The 18,312-nt window shown below is 48.1% G+C and overlaps 2 protein-coding genes across 22 annotated transcripts in view; one reads left to right on the top strand and one right to left on the bottom strand.

The window, feature by feature from the left end:
- STAG3 (STAG3 cohesin complex component) overlaps positions 1-11,265 on the bottom strand; it is a 31,058-nt gene extending 19,793 nt beyond the window's left edge. For 9 of the 20 annotated variants that reach the window (XR_015154344.1, XM_086374143.1, XM_086374137.1 and 6 more), the window contains exons 1-8: positions 10,681-11,225; positions 9,028-9,216; positions 7,648-7,750; positions 7,154-7,267; positions 4,296-4,392; positions 3,536-3,612; positions 3,052-3,256; positions 2,484-2,635 (exon numbers count right to left, since the gene is read on the bottom strand). Coding sequence is in view for 19 of the 20 variants with exons in the window: in XM_086374143.1 (XP_086230269.1) it covers positions 2,484-2,635; positions 3,052-3,256; positions 3,536-3,612; positions 4,296-4,392; positions 7,154-7,267; positions 7,648-7,750; positions 9,028-9,206 (927 nt within the window). In the remaining variant the exon portion in view is untranslated. Of the gene's footprint in view, positions 1-2,483; positions 2,636-3,051; positions 3,257-3,535; positions 3,613-4,295; positions 4,393-7,153; positions 7,268-7,647; positions 7,794-9,027; positions 9,217-10,680 lie in introns of all 20 variants that reach the window. The other 11 variants (XM_086374153.1, XM_086374150.1, XM_086374154.1 and 8 more) reach the window with 6 other exon arrangements.
- Positions 11,266-11,351: 86 nt separating this feature from the next.
- Positions 11,352-17,791, top strand: GPC2 (glypican 2). Of its 2 annotated transcripts, XM_086374168.1 has the most exons (11): positions 11,433-11,688; positions 12,351-12,509; positions 12,836-13,158; positions 13,570-13,641; positions 13,935-14,015; positions 14,748-14,910; positions 15,166-15,296; positions 15,531-15,683; positions 15,774-15,913; positions 16,010-16,182; positions 16,928-17,791. In XM_086374168.1, the coding sequence occupies exons 1-11, from the start codon at positions 11,523-11,525 to the stop codon at positions 17,173-17,175; spliced, it is 1,809 nt and encodes a 602-aa protein (XP_086230294.1). In that variant the 5' UTR covers positions 11,433-11,522; the 3' UTR covers positions 17,176-17,791. The 2 variants fall into 2 exon arrangements, with proteins under 2 accessions (XP_086230293.1, XP_086230294.1); XM_086374167.1 differs by lacking the exon at positions 13,570-13,641 and having other exon boundaries at positions 11,352-11,688.
- Positions 17,792-18,312: the final 521 nt, after the last annotated feature.

Below are 18,312 nucleotides of genomic sequence, written 5' to 3'. Positions count from 1 at the left end.
GGCTGGAATTAACCAGATATAAAAGACATGGAAACAGTGAGAGATTTTATTTTCTTGGGCTCCAAAATCACTGCAGATGGTGACTGCAGCCATGAAATTAAAAGATGCTTGCTCCTTGGAAGACTAGCTATGACCAACCTATACAGCATATTAAAAAGCAGAGACATTACTTTGCCAACAAAGGTCCATCTAGTCAAAGCTATAGTTTTTCCAGTAGTCATGTATGGATATGAGAGTTGGATTATAATGAAAGCTGAGCGCCAAAGAATTGATGCTTTTTAACTGTGGTGTTGGAGAAGACTATTGAGAGTCCCTTGAACTGCAAGAAGATCCAACCAGTCCATCCTAAAGGAGATCAGTCCTGAGTGTTCATTGGAAGGACTGATGCTGAAGCTGAAACTCCAATACTGTGGCCACCTGATACAAAGAACTGACTCACTGGAAAAGACCCTGATGCTGGGAAAGACTGAAGAAAGGAGAAGGGGACAACAGAGGATGAGATGGTTGGATGGCATCACTGACTTGATGGTCATGAGTTTGAGCAAACTCTGAGAGTTGGTGATGGAGAAGTCTGGAGTGCTGCAGTCCATAGGGCTGCAAAGAGTTGGACATGACCGAGCAACTGAACTGAAAAGGCATTTTGGGGACAAATGGAAATTTTTAAATGGGAGTTGGGATTAGAAAATATTAGGGAATCACTGTTAATGTTTTTGGATAGGAAAACAGTATAATACAGGAACATGTTTTTTTAGAGGACATATTCAAATCTTTAGGTTAAAATATCCCCAGGTGGCACTAGTGGTAAAGAATCTGCCTGCCAATTCAGGAGGTGCAAGAGATGCGGTTCGATCTCTGGGTTGGGAAGATGCCCTGACGTTAAGAAATGGAAGCCGGCTCCAGTATTCTTGCCTGGAGAATTCCATGGACAGAGGAGCCTGGAGGGCTACAGTCCATGGGGTCGCAAAGAATCGGACATGACTGAGCACACACATACACATCCACAATTTAGTAAAAAAATACCAGGGAAAAAAAAGTAGATGAAGTATAGTGAAATATACGACTGAGTGATTGAACGAAATAATAGTTGTTAAATCTAGATAGTTCATATGTTGTGTTCATTCTACCAATATATCTTTTTGAACATTTGAATATTTTCAAAATTAAAGAAAAAGGCAAAGAGAGGAAAGGAAGAAAGGTGGGTCTATCAATACCAAATTTTACGTTAAGTCAAAAAGGGAGACTGATAAAAGGCCATTGGCTATAGGGATTAAGAAGTTACTGGTTTGGAGAGAAAAATTGGAAAGGAAAAAATGGGTATAGAAGCTAGGTAGCAAAAAGGATTCAGCTGGATATTAAGGAAGGAAGGAAATACTAAAAGGATAGAAATGGAGTAACTGATAGAGAAGGATTAAGGATAGATTCAAACGCTTATATACAGTTATAACTGGAAAGAGGAAACCATTGGGGAGGGAGAAATTAAAGACAGAAAAGTAAAACTACAACTGATGAAGCAAGAGCCAGAGAAGTCCCAATAAAACAATCACACGAGTGTATATAAGATTTGAGACAGACTTAATACATATACTGTTTAAGATCACACTGACAGTGAAAACAGCAAAAGAGAATCCGGGAAGTAGAACATTCCCTCCTCTAATGATTTAGCATGGAAGAGATCTTTGATGAGAGCTGGAAAACAGTCAGTTGGCACAGTTAGACATGGTGAGTCCTGCCAACCTCATGGCTGGGGAGGTCTCAGATACTCTGGAGAAGTAAGGGGAAAATCAGTGTTAAGTTTCATGACATACACAGCTGTTTGAAGGTTTACACAGTGTAAGAGATTTTGTTGGGGGTTATGTCCTCTGGTGGTGGTCTTCAGGTTTAAAAGGAATCAAAGCAAGTACCTACTATGTGCCTGGGTAGGCAATTTACTCGTCTCATTTAGTCATCACAAAAACAATTACCTCCTTTTGAAAAGAAAGGACGCTGAAGCTTAGAGGTTACATAAGGCCATGGAGCTAGTAGCTAACTGGAACAGAATTTAAATCCAGGAGTGAACGACAGGCCTGTGTCCTTTCCATTCCTTGAAAACTTGGCCTCCTCCACCAGCAGTTGGCCTCCCAGCACTCCTGCATACCATACACTTGAGATGAAAGTCAATGCTTAATTCCTTGCACAAGATGCAGGCACAACACTTAAATACTTGTGATAATGAACGCAGACAATAGAAACCGAGCAAAAGTGGAATTACAGAGAACTTTTAAAATTTACTCTAACTAGAAATGCTCTCTTGAGCCCAAATCCCAGAAACAAGCTGAACATACAATGACCTCTAACAGGATGGGTCTATTAAACTACTGCCAAACTCCATCATCACAGTCTGAAAGCTTGCCTGGGAGAGAGAAGCTTGGGGGCTGATAAGGCGGTGTGATAAGCAGCTGTGATGGAAGCGCAGGAGCGGAGCAGGAGGCAGGGAAACAGCTCACCTCTCTGCGTTTCTCCAGCAGGCTCTCGAGGCGCTCAGGCGCTCTCTGTCCCGGCCCCTTGTTCCGTTCAGCCTCGTACTGACGCTGATTGTTGTCCTTGTGCAGACTCAGCTGGAGGGCAACTCTTACCAGGGAGGTCATCAGCTTCATGGCTTGAGTCAGTAAAAACAAGGTAAGAAAATAATTAAGTCAGAGGAGGGATGGTATGTTCAAAAAAGAAGGAAAAAGGAGCAGTGAAAAAGAAAAGCTAGAGCAGGGTGACCCTAAAATCCTAAGACTCACTGTTCTGGAGTGGGCTTTTTCTCTCCCTCTTTTGGGCTGCTTTTAATCCTTAGCCTGTTCTCAGTGAGCTCTGAGAAACATGTTAAAGCTGGAAACTGTCACTGTGATCCACCCCTTTTAACAATCCCACTAGTGAGAAACTGGATGAAGGTTCAGGACAAAATAAGCATGACCCTGAAGTAAACAGCTAGAATGCAGGCAGGAAAGATGACCCAGGACTAGAGAACAGAGGGAAGTTCTACCAACCCCCATGAGAACACTTACAGAGTTAACAGTGACTGCTTACCAGCCAGGGTGCTGGTGTGACGGAAGGCACGGACCTGGGAGTCTGAGAGGCCAGTGAGCAGGGAGATGAGGTTGTCCATGGGGAAGCCATCGTAGAGGAGGCCGTACTGGCACTGGTAGACCAATGTCCTCACAAATTCACAGAAGCTTCCCTGGAACTTCTTCCAGGATGGGCCTGAAGCTGTCAGAGGATAGTCTCCTGAATCCTAAAGAAGAGTTCATGAAAAAGATGGGAGAGTTACTACCAGATCCATAGAGTCACAGAGACTGGATGTCAAAACCCAACCATATAGTAAAAAAATATATATCTTATTCTCAACTCTGTAGGCATATTCGGATAATGTGTATAGGTCCCTTTTGCTCCCAAGAGATTAAATCCCTCCTTCCAAAAGCTATCCTATTTCCCAGAATCGAAAAGAAGAGGGTAATGGGCCTTGTATTTTGCAATAACGGTGGCTAGAGAATACTGGATAGTCTTCCTCCACCTCATTAAACTGTTCAGTTAGGTGCCGGATGATCTCTGAGTTAGACATCTTCTTGAACATCTCAGGGGTCACAGTGCCTGAGGAATGGAGATGAGATACTTAGAAGGGAAATAACAGATACCATGACCATTCACATAAACATTTGAAGATGATCTTAAAAATATACTGAAAAGAGCTCAGGTGGGGAATCAGAAGACCAGAATCCTAGTCATAAATGTGCTACCATCTAACTGGAATATCTGATATAAGGCAACCTGTCTAGAAAACCCCAGGGAATCAAACAGCAGAAAACTACAGTTAAAAAGAAATATTCCAAACAAAAAGAAAGCAAGAAAACTATGCCAGGTCCTTATAATACAACCTGCAGTCTTATAAGACTATCTGCCCCAGTAAATTAGGTCATGGCCTTTGGGGACCTGGGGCCACAGTTTCAGTAGAGAAATATGAGATGAAATGGCTTAGAAATAAGGGATAAGAAAAGATTATTTAGAGGAAAGAAAGGTCTGATGGTCCAAATCTGTAAACATCATCACTTTAGTATGTTTATTTTTCTCCAAAGGATTCTGTCTCCAAACCAATACATTCCATTACTGGATCACTTCCCTGTTTACCAATCAACAGTGTAGTTGATACTAGTTAAATAAAGGAAACTTTTCTTACACTTTGCCCTCTCTTTTTAGGAATGCCTAATCCTACTCATATTCACAAAGAAAAAGTTTTATGAGAAAGGCTGGGGGTTAGAAAAGGGTAGTTTCCTCACCTTTACATCCACAAGACCGGATGAAAAAGTTAACGAGCTCCAGGAACGCTGCATCCTGGTCTTGCTTGTAGCTATCCAGCCACTCATCGACCAAAGACTAGGAAAACAGTGTGGGTAATTTCTATTTCTGGCAATATGATAGACTAGAAATTCTGTATAAGCTTCCTAACTGAAACATCTAAACTTCTGGTTAAAATATTAAAAACATCTTTTGAAATGATGCACTACTAACAAGAATGAAAGGTAGAATCCCATAAAACCAAAAACGGAAGTGAAGGTAGCAATTCTGGGAGATAAGCAAGCTGACTTTTGCTGAGGGTCTACTAAACCCCGGGAACCCTAACTTTCTGTCCAGATGGATGCATAGAATGTAGAGCACAGGAGACAAAGGCTAAAGGGCTTCCAAAGAGAGTAGTCCAAAAGGAGGCTCCTGCAAAGAGGCATACCTTCATGAAAGCAAGAATGAGAAATAGATTTACAGGTCTGAAGGGAAGCAAGACAACTAGCTTGTTATGACCTTAGTGTGGGGTAGAAGAAAAAAAGAATTGTTCCTTCAGAATTCATAACCATAAGCCAGTCCTCACATCTGGATTTGCAGTCCAGATCCACCTTACCAATAAAATCAAAATAATTTCAATCAGAATTTAATTAAAAGTGATTCTTCAGACTTCCCTGGTGGTCCAGTGGTTAAGAATCCACCTGCCAATGCAGGGGACACGGATTCAGTCCCTAGTCTGGGAATATTCCACATGCCATGGGGCGAATAAACCTATGCATGCCACAACTACAGAAACCTGCACTCCACGGCCCGTGCTCTGCAACCAGAGAAGGCACCACAATGAAAAGCCTGCGCACTGCAACTAGAGAGCAGCCTCTGCTTGCCACCACTAGAGAAAGCCTGCACCCAGCAACAAAGACCCCAACAAAGAAACAAGCACTAAAACTAACAACTAGCCGAAAAACAGACAGAATTACACTCACAGGCTTCAAACACTGAAGTTACCACAGATTATAAAATTATTATTTCCATGATTAAATAAAAGAGAAGCTTGAAAATACAAGAAAGAACAATTAACTTTGGAAAGGGGTCAAACAAAATGTGTAGAAGTGCATGATATAATAAATAAAATTTGAAATTTCAATGAATGGATTAAAAACAGATTGGATACAGCACAACATGAGTGAAGTAGAAAATTAAGTCAAAGACTTAATATAGCCCAGAGAGACAAATAAAAATAAGGAAAAAAGTTACTAAGACATGGAAAAGAGCAAGAATTTCTAATGATGTCTAATTGAATTCCAGAAGGGGATTAACAGAATGAGAAAGAGGCAACATTGAAAAAGAATTCTGCATAGTTGTCAAAAGACACCAGTCCTCAGAGCCTGGAACCTAACTGACCTCAAGCATGAAAAGAAAAGTTTATACCTCTGAACATCTGATAATACATAAAAACACAAAAGCAAAACAGTCTTGAAAACGGTTAAAGTAAAAAAAATTACTTACAAAGGACATGCATTTAACATTTACAAACAAAAGCACTTACAAGTTAGATGTGCACAAAAACAGTCCCAGCTGTATATGGTTATTAAATTAAATCAAACATTAAAAATGTAGTTCCTCAGTCACACCAGCCACATATCAAAAATCCATATGTGGCTGGTGGAATACTGTACCAGACAACAGTGATACAGACATCTCCAGCATTAGAGACTGTTGCATTAGACAGCACTTAGACTGATTGCTGATGTTCAATAGCAATACAGGAAGTTAGAAGGCAGTGGAATAATCTTTTTAATGTGCCGAAAGAAAAGTCATCTTAGAATTTGATACCCAGCAACCTTTTGAGAACAAGGGTAAAAGACATTTATACAAGCAAACAATGAGTTTGTTAATAAACTCTATCTAAAAGAAATTTTAAAACATAAAACTTTGGACAGCAAGAGAATGATTCTGTGTGGAAGATTTCTGATTTGAAAGGAAATGATGCAACTAAGAGTTTGCATACTGCAATGAAGATTGAAGATCCTGAGAGCCACAACTAAGAGCCAGCACAGTCAAATAAATATTTTTTAAAAGAAATGATGAACAAAAAATGATTAAAATGTAGATAAGTATAAACAAACATTATTTAAAACAATGATGTCTACTTGGAAGAGAAGGACAGGACAGAACTAAAACACTGTACAACAAACAGCATGTAAGGGGACTTCCCTGGCAGTCCAGTCATTAGGATTCTGCACTTCCACTGTATGGGGCACGGGTTCAGTCCCTGGTCAGGGAACTAAGATCCCGAAAGTCATTTGGCACTGCCAAAAAAAAAAAAAACCCAAACAGTATGTAAACTGTAAGGTCTAACTGGAATTAAAATGTGCTTAGGTTCTTGTATGAGATAAAACATTCAAAAGGAAAAAAGAGAAGAGGAAAGAGAAACAGAAAAGGCAAGATAAAGCGAAACCACTTAAGATGGTAGAAATAAACTGAAAAATATCAGTACTGACAATAAATATTAATCAATCTCTCTTATTAAAGGAGACACAGGCAGAGTGGATAGGTATAATTGTCAAAGTGGAGCTAAAAGTGACAGGGGTGAACACGTTGCCACCCCAATCCAAACTGCTTCTCTAAATTATCCAATGCCTTTCCTTGCCCCTCCCATCAATCAATAAAGGCAAGACCTACCCTCATCTGTGATAGTGTTAGGAAAGGAACATTCCCCCTCATGCAAGATCTCCCTTACATCACTCTACGGATTCACCCTGTGGCCTAATCTGCCTCTCTTGATACCAGTTATGTTCACTAAATCAAGTTTGTAGCATCTGTTGTTATCACTCCACCAGCGTGAGATACTCTGTTTTACCTGCATGTCACTTTTGGCACCTTTCACAGCATCAAAGAGATCACTGGCTGGTGGCTCTGACTCTTTCTGACCATTAGCACGTACTGTTTGGGACCTCTTCTTTGGAAGTTTTGCCTAGTTAGTAATAAGAAATCATGAATGTTTTTAAAAAGTAAAAGTGACATTAACACTTACTCTCATCAAAATCACAGTTAGGCTTAAGCTGCTAATTCCACAGCAGAGTTTGAGTTACTGTCTCAGCTTAGAAATCAAGGATTTTTATATTGTAAACTTTATTATTTCTAGCCTTATCTCCTTTTAAAAGTTCCTTAACTCCATTCCTGTTCCTCTATACCCTAATACTGTATTCTCTGCTCTTCAAAATCTGCCTTCTTTCTACTTCTGTCCCTTAATACTCTTTAAGCCCTGTCCTTTCATCAAGCATGTCACCTGAGCCTCTTCTAGGTTTTCTTTAGCTGCCTCCCAGACCAGGTTCAAAAACAAAACTGACTCACTGGGGTTGGTTTGAGTTGACGTTTTGCTGCTCTCTTCTTCCCATTTCGTCTCAAGCTGTCTTCGAAATCACTGCCTTCACCAGCTGACAAAGATTCACTATCCCTATGAAGGAGTGTGGTTCTGCTTAGATACAACACCCTAGTCCCTATATATAAAAGGATAAATGAATTATAATTTCTCTAACTATACACCCCTCTCCATGAGAAAAATATATTCAGATTTTAAGGAGAGATGAGCTGACTGTTGCCAGGAAGTAGAGACAATGTCTTAAAGGAAAACTTTCACTTAAAGAAAGCATTGGAAATGAAGAATGAGGCACTGAGGGAGATGAAGCACAACTCTTTCCTGCTGCTGCTGCTAAGTCGCTTCAGTCGTGTCCTACTCTGTGTGACCCTATGGACAGCAGCCCACCAGGCTCCTCTGCCCACAGGATTCTCTAGGCAAGAACACTGGAGTGGGTTGCCATTTCCTTCTCCAAACTCTTTCCTAATATCCACAATAAAAAAAAAGATATTCACGTAGGCAGTCAGGGGGATAACTGCTGTGCAGAGAAAAATTAGCATGGGTCAGGAAATCGTGTTTGATTAATACTAATACACAAACAGGAGATTAATATGTGCCTGGTGTTAAATTTCAGCCCTTAAAACAAATTCACCTCTTACTGATTAAAATGTACAAAATATATATAACCTGGTCCTAAACAGCACAATGATTTACAAGAGACTAATTAAAATTACCAGGAGATATATTTATAACTGAAATATAAACTTTAAAAATAGTGAATCATTATGCTGTATATCTGAAACTTATATAATATCATGCATCAACTATACCTCAATAAAAAAAAAAATTACCAGGGGATAAATTAGACCTTGTATGAGACTTTTTTTTTTTTCCTGGAAAGATTAAAAAAACAATTTTTTTTAACCCAGGATGTACTCTTTTAACTGTCACAGAATAAGCTCATAAATGCTAACAGGTGATGACTTGTTTCTATAACCCTAAATGAAGGAATTACAGGACACCAACTAAAAAGGATATACTAGTTTTCTGGCACCAAATAAAGAACTCTTTTCCCTTTCCCCCATGTCTGGGCCCTTACCAGAGGCTGTCCCTGTTGAACATACAAACGTGTTCAAGAAAAGTTTAGACAAGATGGATGATGGATTTATAACAGGATGGATTATTCTCGAGGCTTCCAACACCTAGGGCAGCAGAAAGGCACCCAGCAGAGCTGGCGGCAGGCGTGGGTCACAGTTCTGAACCAGCACAGCATCTCCTAGCGTTTCACAGTCACACATGTGTTGCCAGTTTGCTCGTTTGGAAAATGAAAATGGGAAAAACCTGAGGACGACGCATTTCTCACCAACTCCACTCACCCCTCTGAAGTCTGCTTCGAGTCCCCGTCATCGCAGGGCATAGCGACAGACACAGAAGAACTAGAAGCAGCAGACACGCTCCTCCGTCCACCCGCTACCGCTCTGCGCAGCGGCGAGGACGTGCTGCTCGGGGAGGAGGAGCTGTGGTACCGGGAGGACGACGACCGAAGGGTGGGCATGGTGGTCCAGCTTCGGGAAAAAGGGAAAAGGGAGGAAGGCGTCCTGACCCACCACGTCTCCATTCCCAGCTCCAACGATCCCCCTTCTTTACATGGGAATGGCTCTGGAACTCAGGGAGTGGGGGTAGGGGGCGCAAAATTAGAGGGATAATACACTGTAGATCAACTATACGTCAATTAAAAAAAAAAAAACAGAAAAGCACAGCTTTATAGATAAACCATAAAGGAAAAGAATAAAAAAAATTTTTTAATGTGTATGTTTTGGACTTTCCCGCCGGGTCCAGTGGTTAAAACTTCACCTGCCGATGGGGGTCGGGGGTGGGCGGGCAGCGGTTCTATCCCTGGTCAGGGACCTAAGATACCACATGCCTCCCAGCCAAAAAACCAAAACATAAAACAGAAGCAATACTGTTACCAATAAACACTTTAAAAATGGGGCTTCCCTGGTAGCTCAGTGATAAAGAATCCGCCAGCCAGTGCAGGTGGCACGGGTTCCATCCCTGGTCCAGGAAGACCCCACATGCTGTTGGGCAGCTAAGCCCATGCGCCACAATTAAGGAACCTGTGCTCTAGATCCCAGGAGCCGCAACTACTAAAGCCCACTTGGCCTAGGGCCTGTGCTCCCCAACAAAAGAAGCCACCGCAATGAGAAGCCTTGGTACCGCAACTAAAAAGTAGCGCCTACTCGCGACAACTAGAGAAAAGCCTTGGCAGAAACGAAGGCCCAGCCAAAAATATATAACGAATTATTTTTTAAAGACTTCAAAAATAATCCACAGCAAAAATAAAATGCATGTCTGTGTATAACTGAGTCACTTTGCTGTACAGCAGAGATTGGCACAAGTTTTTTTTTAAAAATACGTCAATTAAAAAAAAAAAAAAAAAGCCTAAAAAACAACCGAGAGGGTCCTGACCCAAGGCATCAGGAAGTTAAAGACGCCACCGTCCCAACGCCATCCTTGGGTTTGAAGGTGCTCCCCAAGCGTCGACCAAGGCACACACCAGGGTAGTTTAACACACCCTTCTCTCCCCACAATTCAGAGGAGAGAATCATGTGAAACGGAACCAGCTCCCACGGGGCAAACAAAAGACAAGAAAAACAAGAAAATAACCCCCCATCCCCCTACAAAGGCACATAAACTTCCATTCCTGCAACGTTAGAACCTGCCCCCGACAAGGACCAGACTGGGACGCGCTTAACGATTTGGGGCTGGAGGCGCCATCAAAACCGGGCCGGAAACGCTGAAGGAGTCACGGAAAGCTCTCGTTCTCCACTTCTCCAGAAGAGAGGCTCTGTAGCCCAGCCTGGGCTAGTTTATTTGGGTTACAGAGCCGTCTAACCGCTTGAGTGATTATCTGTCTTCCGGGGCTGGGATTCCTGGCCTCTGTGGAAGAAGCCATGGGGGAGGGAGGGTCTTCTCTCAGGACTGGAGAGCGGGGGACGGGGAACGCCTGGGTGAAAGGGGAGCCTCACTGTGACAGCCCGGGACAGCGACTTCTGGCCGAGCAGCGTTGAGGAGAAGTCACCGTCTCGGGTCCCTTTAGTTCTCTGTGGTCACGCCCCCGTCCCTTTGGGTGGCAGACGAATCCAGAAAAACGCGGGAAGGCGCGAAGCCTGTCGTGCGCAGGCGCGAGCCCAACGGCTCGTCCTAGGGTTGCAAGTTGTCGCGAGACTTGAGCGTGTGCCAGCTCGTGCTCACCACGTTCTAGCCACGCCACTCCAGCAGCCTCGTGCGGCCACGAGCTCTCTAGATTGCAGCCGTATCACGTGCGCTCCCGCGCGCTGGCCACCTGCTTTAACTCGGCTCCTCCTGGCTCCGCCCCAGCCCGGCCCCCAAATTCCCCCTCTATTGGCTGGGCTTCACACTGCCCTAGTAGTAACTCCTTTAATCTGGCTTCTCAACTACCATAGGCTGGGTTCCACCTAGGCCCCGCCTTTAGATGTAGATAGCCACGCCTCAGAGGAAGACCACACCCCTCCCCTAACCTCCTAGTCCTGCCGAGTCCCGCCCCGCGGCCGAGCTTCCCCAGTACATTGGCTTCATTTCTCCTTGACCCCGCCCCTAAACTCGGCTCCTTACCATTATTGGCGGGGCCCCGCCCCGGGCCCCGCCTCCTGCCCGGCTCCCCGCTCCCATTGTCTCGGCAGATGCCGCCTTGGTCCAGCGATCGTGGTCCCGGTCCACTTTTCGGAGGTCGCGCTCTTTCTCTGGCCGGCGGGACAGTCCTGTGGCAGAGAACCGGCTTTTTGAGTTCGGGCGGCTCTTCTTTCCTCCTTACGACCCACTTTGCGGTCCCAAGGTGGCAGCAGCAGCTATGTACGCGCTGCGCTCTCTTCTGCTTCTGCTGTTGCCCCTCTGTCCCGGTCCTGGTCCTGGACCCGGTATCGAGGCAAAGGTCACCCGGAGTTGCACTGAGACCCGGCAGATTCTGGGGGCCCGGGGATATAGCTTAAGCGTACTCCCTCCCGCCCTGATCTCAGGTGAGGAGAAAGAGGGAGACTAGAGAATTGGGGGCGAGGGAGGGGGCGGGGGCCGGTCCTCCCCATCTCACAATAACTCTCTTCCTTTTCAGAGTGGCCGTTATAATAATCTTTTCCTCTCACGGTAATAATGTGTATTCTCCTCCGGAACTTCTTTATCAGGATCACAATAACACTCCCCTTCACATAACAGCTCTCTTACTCCACCCTCACCCCAGGAATCCCTTTCTAATAATTAGCAACCCCTCTGTGTTTTTTTCTTCACAGCCTAATTTGTTTCCCTCGCTATTTCCATGAGTCCCTTGTATGATAATACTTGCTTTCTTACCAGATAACCCCACCCCTCCAAACCCCATTCTTCCCATTGAAACCATCTGTATGTCCTTAGAGGCCTGGAGTGTGTGATGTTAGGCAGGCTACCTGAGGACCCTCTGATCACTAAATTGACCCACTCCTATTTGATCCCATGCCTAAAGGCAGTGAACTTGGGATGGGTGAGGGGACAATAAGGAGGGGGTAGGACCAGGTAGGAATGAGGTGGCAGACAATAGAAAAGAAACCAGACAGCTGGAAGAGAAAGGATGGCCCCCAGAGATGGGCAGGAGAAGGAAGGAATTTCATGACATCACTTTCCACCTTTCCTTCGTGTCTCCTCTGTCTAGGTGAACACCTCCGGATTTGTCCTCAGGAGTACACTTGCTGTTCCAGTGAGATAGAGCAGAGGCTGACCTGGGAAACTGAGGCCACCTTCCGAGGCCTGGTGGAGGAGAATGGTTCCTTCTTGGTTCACACACTGGCTGCCCGACACAGAAAATTTGATGGTGAGGACCTGGCACCCCCAAACCTGGCTTTATACCTTCTCTCTGAGCTCATGACCCCCACAAGCATCCTGTACCTACTCCTGACTCATCCCAAAGGCACTCCAGCCCTGGTTTAGCCCCCACATCCCCACCCTATGCTCTCACAGGGTCCTGCCCCACCCCCCCACCCCCAGTCTGCCCAGACCGCTAAGGGTTGCTTAATTTCTAACTCACTTGTCTTTTCTTTTTTCTCCCCATGCCCATTTCTTCTTGCCTCTGCCTTTTTACTTTTCCACCCTTCTCTGGCTTCATCCCACCTCACACCTCTTTTTCTGCACTTGCCACAGAGGTTTTTCGGGAGATGCTCTCCTCAGCCGAGCACTCCCTGTCCATGCTCTTCCACCGCTCCTTCGGCCGCCTGTATACCCAGCACACCCCCTTGTTCAGTGGTCTGTTCTCTCGGCTACGGGACTACTATGAGAGGTCCGGTGAGGGGTTAGATGATGCCTTGGTGGATTTCTGGGCTCAGCTCCTGGAGAAAATGTTCCCCCTGCTGCACCCACAGTACATCTTCTCCCCCGACTACCTGTTCTGCCTCACACGACTGGCCTCTTCTGCTGATGACTCTCTGAAGCCTTTTGGGGACTCACCCCGCCGCCTCCGCCTGCAGGTGAGGGGCCCCAAGGCCTGAGCTTCAGCCACCTTTGACCTAGTGACCTCTGAACTGTGTACCACTCACCTCCAACTCAGTGACCCCCTTTTCATGCCCCAGTCGCCCCAGTCACCTCTGCCTGACCCAGCTCTCCTTGTTTCCTTTGACTGGAGCCCTGCCCCCCAATTCTGTGTCCTAGTCTCATCCTAGTGGCTCACCCACTCATCTGCTTTTGCTCCCTGCCCCCCCTTTCTGACAACTCATCCCTATTCCCAATATCTTGACTTCCTCTGGTTCAGCTGTGTAGTGTGAGTGTGAGTTGTGACTGTACTGAACGCTGGTTCAACACTATTAAAGGATTTTCACTTATAGTATCTCATTTAATTGTCATAACTCTATGAAGTAGATGTTCACATTCCTATTTTACAGATGAGAAGACTGAACCTTGAAGAGGTTAAGGTCTCACAGCCAGTAAGGGGTGGAGCTAGGCTTCACACCCAGGTCTCCTGGCTTCAGGTTCAGCATTTGTTCCAATATAAGTCCCTCTATCTCCAAGTCCTGTAAAATGTAACCCTTCCACTTCTTCCCAAGCCCAGTTCCCCTTGGTCCTGCCAGACTCTGAATTCGTTGATCTTCTTGAACCTGCCTCCCGGAACCACCTGACATTCCTAATCACCCCAAGATAACCTGCAAACCTTATCCCCACTGCTCATCCCTTTGGTGCGGTCTCTTGGCCCCAGTGTTGACTGACCTTCAACAGTCTGGTGGTTTTTCTCCCCTTTCCCTTCCTCCAGATAACCCGGGCCCTGGTGGCGGCCCGGGCCTTTGTCCAGGGCCTGGAGACTGGAAGAAATGTGGTCAGCGAAACACTTAAGGTTAGAAGGGCCTTGAGTATGGGTGGGGCCCAGGGAGGGAGAGGAAGTGGGAAAGGCCCCGTGAAGAAGAGTCAGGTGTCAGCTGGCAGGAGAGGCCTGGCCTTCCCTTATCAGCCATGAAACCCTGGCATCCTGGGTAAATCAGGAAGACTGGAGTCTTTCTTGTGTCATGACCCATGACTCTTCCCACCTCTGACCCTCTTCTGCCCTCTGATGACTCTTACCCTCTGCCAGCCTCTCAGGACCTGCTCATCTCCATAGCCTCTCTGAGATTGGCCCATTGGCCCCCCTGGTTTTCTCCAGGGCCCCTCCGTGGCTCCCTCCTAGAGGCCAGATTCCTGGCTTGGGCTTCAAGGCCCTCTCGACTGCCCATTCTTTCCTTGGCCTCCCAGCCTTACTTCCTGTATCCTCATTCTCCTCTCAACCATGATGGGCTCACTCTTGTCCTTGAACCTATTCTCAGGCCCCTCACTGCCCCTCTGGTCCATTTCTCCCAAGAAGCAGGATGTGCAGCCCGGCCCCTAGAAGCCTCCCTCCTCAGATCTGGCGCAGTCCTGGGGTCACTCCTGCTGCTGCGTGGGGTCATCAACCCTAGAGATTCACATCCAGCTTCACACTTAGAGCCTAGGAAAGGTGGGATGGGGTATTTGATTTCTCTCTGTGCCCAGCACCAGGCTTGGCTGAGGGCAGCCAAGTGTTTGTGGATGACACAGCCCTGCTCTCTGCTCCCAGATGCCGCTGTCCGAAGGCTGCAAGCGGGCTGTGATGCGTCTGACAGGCTGCCCCCTTTGCCGGGGGGTGCCCTCGCTGCCACCCTGCCGGGGCTTCTGCCTCAACGTGGCCTATGGCTGTATCGGCAGCCAAGGACTGGATCCTGACTGGGGGCCCTATCTGGGTGAGGGGATTCAGGACAGCCTGAGATGGCTGTCTGTGTGGGGTGGGCAGGGTGGACTGGGGAGGGAGTGTTCAGCAGTGCTGAGTGGAGAGGATGAGGGGGGCTCTTCTCATGTCAGTCCTCCCCCCAATCTAAGATCCGCAGCTCCCCTCCAAGGCCTGGGTCAGGATCTGTGGGAACATCCCACTTCAGTGAGTATCTATCTCCCTGTACAGCCCCTCATTTAACCCTTTCTCCGTCTTACCCTCTTTCAAGATGGTCTCCTGTTCCTAGCCGACAAGATCCAAGGCCCCTTTTCTTTTGAGCTGGCAGCCCAGTCCATCGGGGTGAAGATCTCAGAAGGCTTGATGCATTTGCAGGAGAACAGTGTAGGGGTGTCAGCCCAGGTACAGGGGCCACAGGAAGGGTGAGAGTGTCAGATTGGGAGTTGGCGGGAGGGGAGGGAGTTGACAGGAGGGAGAAGCATAGAGGGGAGGCCCTGGGGTGGGAGGACAGTGTGGGGTGTTAGGGAGACACTGTAGGGTCTCTGGATAAACTGGGGTATCAAGGACGTTTGGCGTGTTGGGGTGTGGGTTTTACCGCGGGATGACTGTGTGTGGGGTCTCTTCCCGGTGCCGAAGGTATTCCAGGAATGCGGGAGCCCCCAGCCAGCGCGGGCTCGCGCCCGCCGTGCCCCAGCCCCAAGGGAGGAGGTGGGTCGCTTCTGGTCCGCGGCGGCGGCGGCGGAGGAGGAGCGGCCGACGACGGCTGCAGGCGCTAGCCTGCCCCGGCTGGTGAGTGGCGGGTGGCCGCGGCAGGGGCGCAAGCGCGGGGGACAGGGGCGCGCGCTCCATCTCTGCCCGGCCGGCTCTCTTTACGTCCAGGTGTGGGAGCTCCGCGAGCGTCTGGGCCGGGTGAGGGGCATCTGGGCCGGGCTGCCCCAGACTGTGTGCGGGGACCCCCGCGTGGCGGCGGACCTCTCGCAGGAGGCGGCGCCTTGCTGGACCGGAGCTGGACCGGGCCGGTGAGAGCCGGGCGGTGGGCTGCGGGGGCGCGGGCGGGCGAGGCTGACTCCTGGGGCGGGGTGGGGCGGGAGCCTCCGGGGCTGCTCTGCTCGCAGGTACTTGTCGCCCGTGGTCGGCTTCCAGGCCGGGAAGCTCGACAACCCAGAGCTGGATGCAGAAGCCTCAAGCCCCGACCTCCAGACGCGGAGGCGGCGGCTGCAGCTCCGGGCCACCACAACCAGGATGAAAGCGGCCGCCCTGGGACGCGACCTGGAGCTGGAGGACTGGGGTGAGACCCGCGGACGCCGCGAGGACCTCGCTCCGCCCCGCTTTCCGCGATTGGACTCAGGCCAACCCGCAGCCCCGCCCCCTGCGTCTGTTGTCCCTCCCCTCGTGTCTCAGTTACCATTCATTCGTTCACTCACGCAGTTCACACGCCTGTATTGAGCGCTTACCTCAAAGGTAGGGAGTGGAAGACCAAGGAGAAGATCTCTACCCTTGATTTCACGGTCCCTTGGGGGAGACACCAAAATATTCTTACAGAGCGATGGGAAGCTCCCGAGGGTGGGCTGTGGGAAGAGTCTGGGGGCAGGGAAGTGGGGTGCGGGTGCCACGGGGCTGGCTCCCCAAAGTAGAATTTGCCAGAGATGCAAGGCACTGACATACATTTTTTCCCCTCACTCCCACCGTCTCTCTTTGTCTCTCCTCCCCCACTCCTCTTTCCGTCTGCTCGCTGCTTCTGTTGTCTGTTTTCTCTGTCTTTTCCTGTTTATCCTCTCTCCCCATCTGTCGCTCTTTTTTGTCTCTGTCTCGTCTCTTCCTGTGTCTCGTTGCCTTATTTCCATGTCTGTCTGATCTCTCTCTTCGCCTTCCTGTCACTCACTTTCTCCCTCCTCTCATCCTGCCTGCCCCTGCCCCAACCTTTCACTGTTTCTGTGTCGAGTTCTTTTCCTCCTTGCCTTTGGCTGTTTCTTGCACCTTCTCACGCTACTTCCCTTCACCATCCCTGTTTCCGATCCTCCCCCTCCTTCCAGAGGACGCTAGCGGCTCTGGAGAGGGACAACACTATGCAGATGACTGGATGGCTGGCGCAGCAGCTGTGGCCCCCCCAGCGCGAGCTCCTCGCCCTCCTCGAAGGGAAGGTGCTGGGGGCAAAGGAGGAGGTGTCATTATCCGCCACAGCCAGGACCGGAGCAGGACTGGAGGGACGTCTGTTGGTTTTCACACACAACCCCTCCTCATTCTCTTCCTCTTAGCCCTAGCCCTGCTTGGACCTCGATAACAGGGGAGGGGTGCCCTGGCATCGGAAGGGTTCATGGCCCTTCCCCTCTCCCCCATCAGCTGGGTCGGGAGAGGAGTCGAAGGCGGCTGCAGAGAGGGTAGAGAGGGACGTTTTGGGTGAATGGCTGGGGCCCCAAATCCAGGAGATTTCCATTGGTGGGTTGGGGGGTGGGTGTTCACAATATTTATTTTTTCATTTGGTATCTGGGGAGGAAGGGCTGGGGGGGGTATTTATTTAGGAAGGAGGTATGGTCTCTCCAACCCAGCCTCTATGGTTAGGTTGTTGGTGAGCCCCAACAGGGAGAAAGGGAGGAGTTTCAGAGTTGCAGTTGGTGGGGTGGGGTTTGAAAGAAGTTGAGAGTGGGGTGGGTGGGGCACCCGGTCTCAGAAACTCAGAAATAGACAAAGCTGGGCGCTTATGGGGTGCAGGGCAGGGGACTAGGATGTCAGGATCTATGGGGCTGGATTCTGTTGAGTTTTTCAGTATCACTTTCTTAAACTAAAATATCAAAAAAAACCCGCATTTCATGGTCTCTGCCATCCACATCCTTCACAAGTATCCCCATTTCATGTTTCAGTGTTCAACTCAGTGTTTATTCTGTAAAATAAATGGCTAATTTGTTGGACTCGGTGTGTGACTTTCTGTACCTTTAGCCCCAGAGTCTCTGTGACCAGCAGTTCATTTTCTGCCTCCTTGAAACCTGTCCCCTGGGATTGAATTGGGCAAGCTGTCCACCCTCTGGGTCTGAATACCTATCTGCAAAATGGGGAGAATTCTGGAGACTAGCAAAACTTTTGGACCCAAGGCATCATTAATATCACCATACTACTGCTCTCTGCCTTCAGGGTGGGTGGGCCCCCTCGGCCCCCACCTCCTTCTTCTCTGTGAAGGTTCCTCTGGCTACCTTGTCATATCCTCGATAATGTCTGCTTTCAACTCTGTTACCGTCTTTTCTTTTTTCTTTCAGTCGCCTGAATGAGTCTTCTGTTCTGCAGAAAGCTGAAAGAAAAAGTACAACAGCGAAAGGAGGGTAGAAGTGTCTTCTAAGGGCAGGCTGGGTGCCCTGAAAGAGAAGGAAAGATGCGGGGAAGGAGAGACCCAGAGACGCCGAATTCGGTCAAAGCCGAATCAGCTGCA

The sequence above is a fragment of the Bos grunniens genome, chromosome 25 (genome assembly GCF_055505025.1).
Source record: "Bos grunniens cultivar Pamir isolate PY7600 chromosome 25, Bosgru_T2T1.0, whole genome shotgun sequence".
In the NCBI taxonomy this organism is placed as follows: Eukaryota; Metazoa; Chordata; class Mammalia; order Artiodactyla; family Bovidae; genus Bos; species Bos grunniens.
The sequence above is the reverse complement of the archived record's forward strand: the minus strand, read 5'-3'. Positions and strand labels throughout refer to the sequence as shown.

Bases quoted from the DNA above. Each gene is read 5' to 3' on its own strand.
- GPC2 (XM_086374168.1), top strand. From the start codon at position 11,523: ATGTACGCGCTGCGCTCTCTTCTGCTTCTGCTGTTGCCCCTCTGTCCC. The intron at 15,684-15,773 runs GTGAGTGGCGGG...CTTTACGTCCAG, and splicing joins GCGCTAGCCTGCCCCGGCTG to GTGTGGGAGCTCCGCGAGCG. The intron at 16,183-16,927 runs GTGAGACCCGCG...CCCTCCTTCCAG, and splicing joins CCTGGAGCTGGAGGACTGGG to AGGACGCTAGCGGCTCTGGA.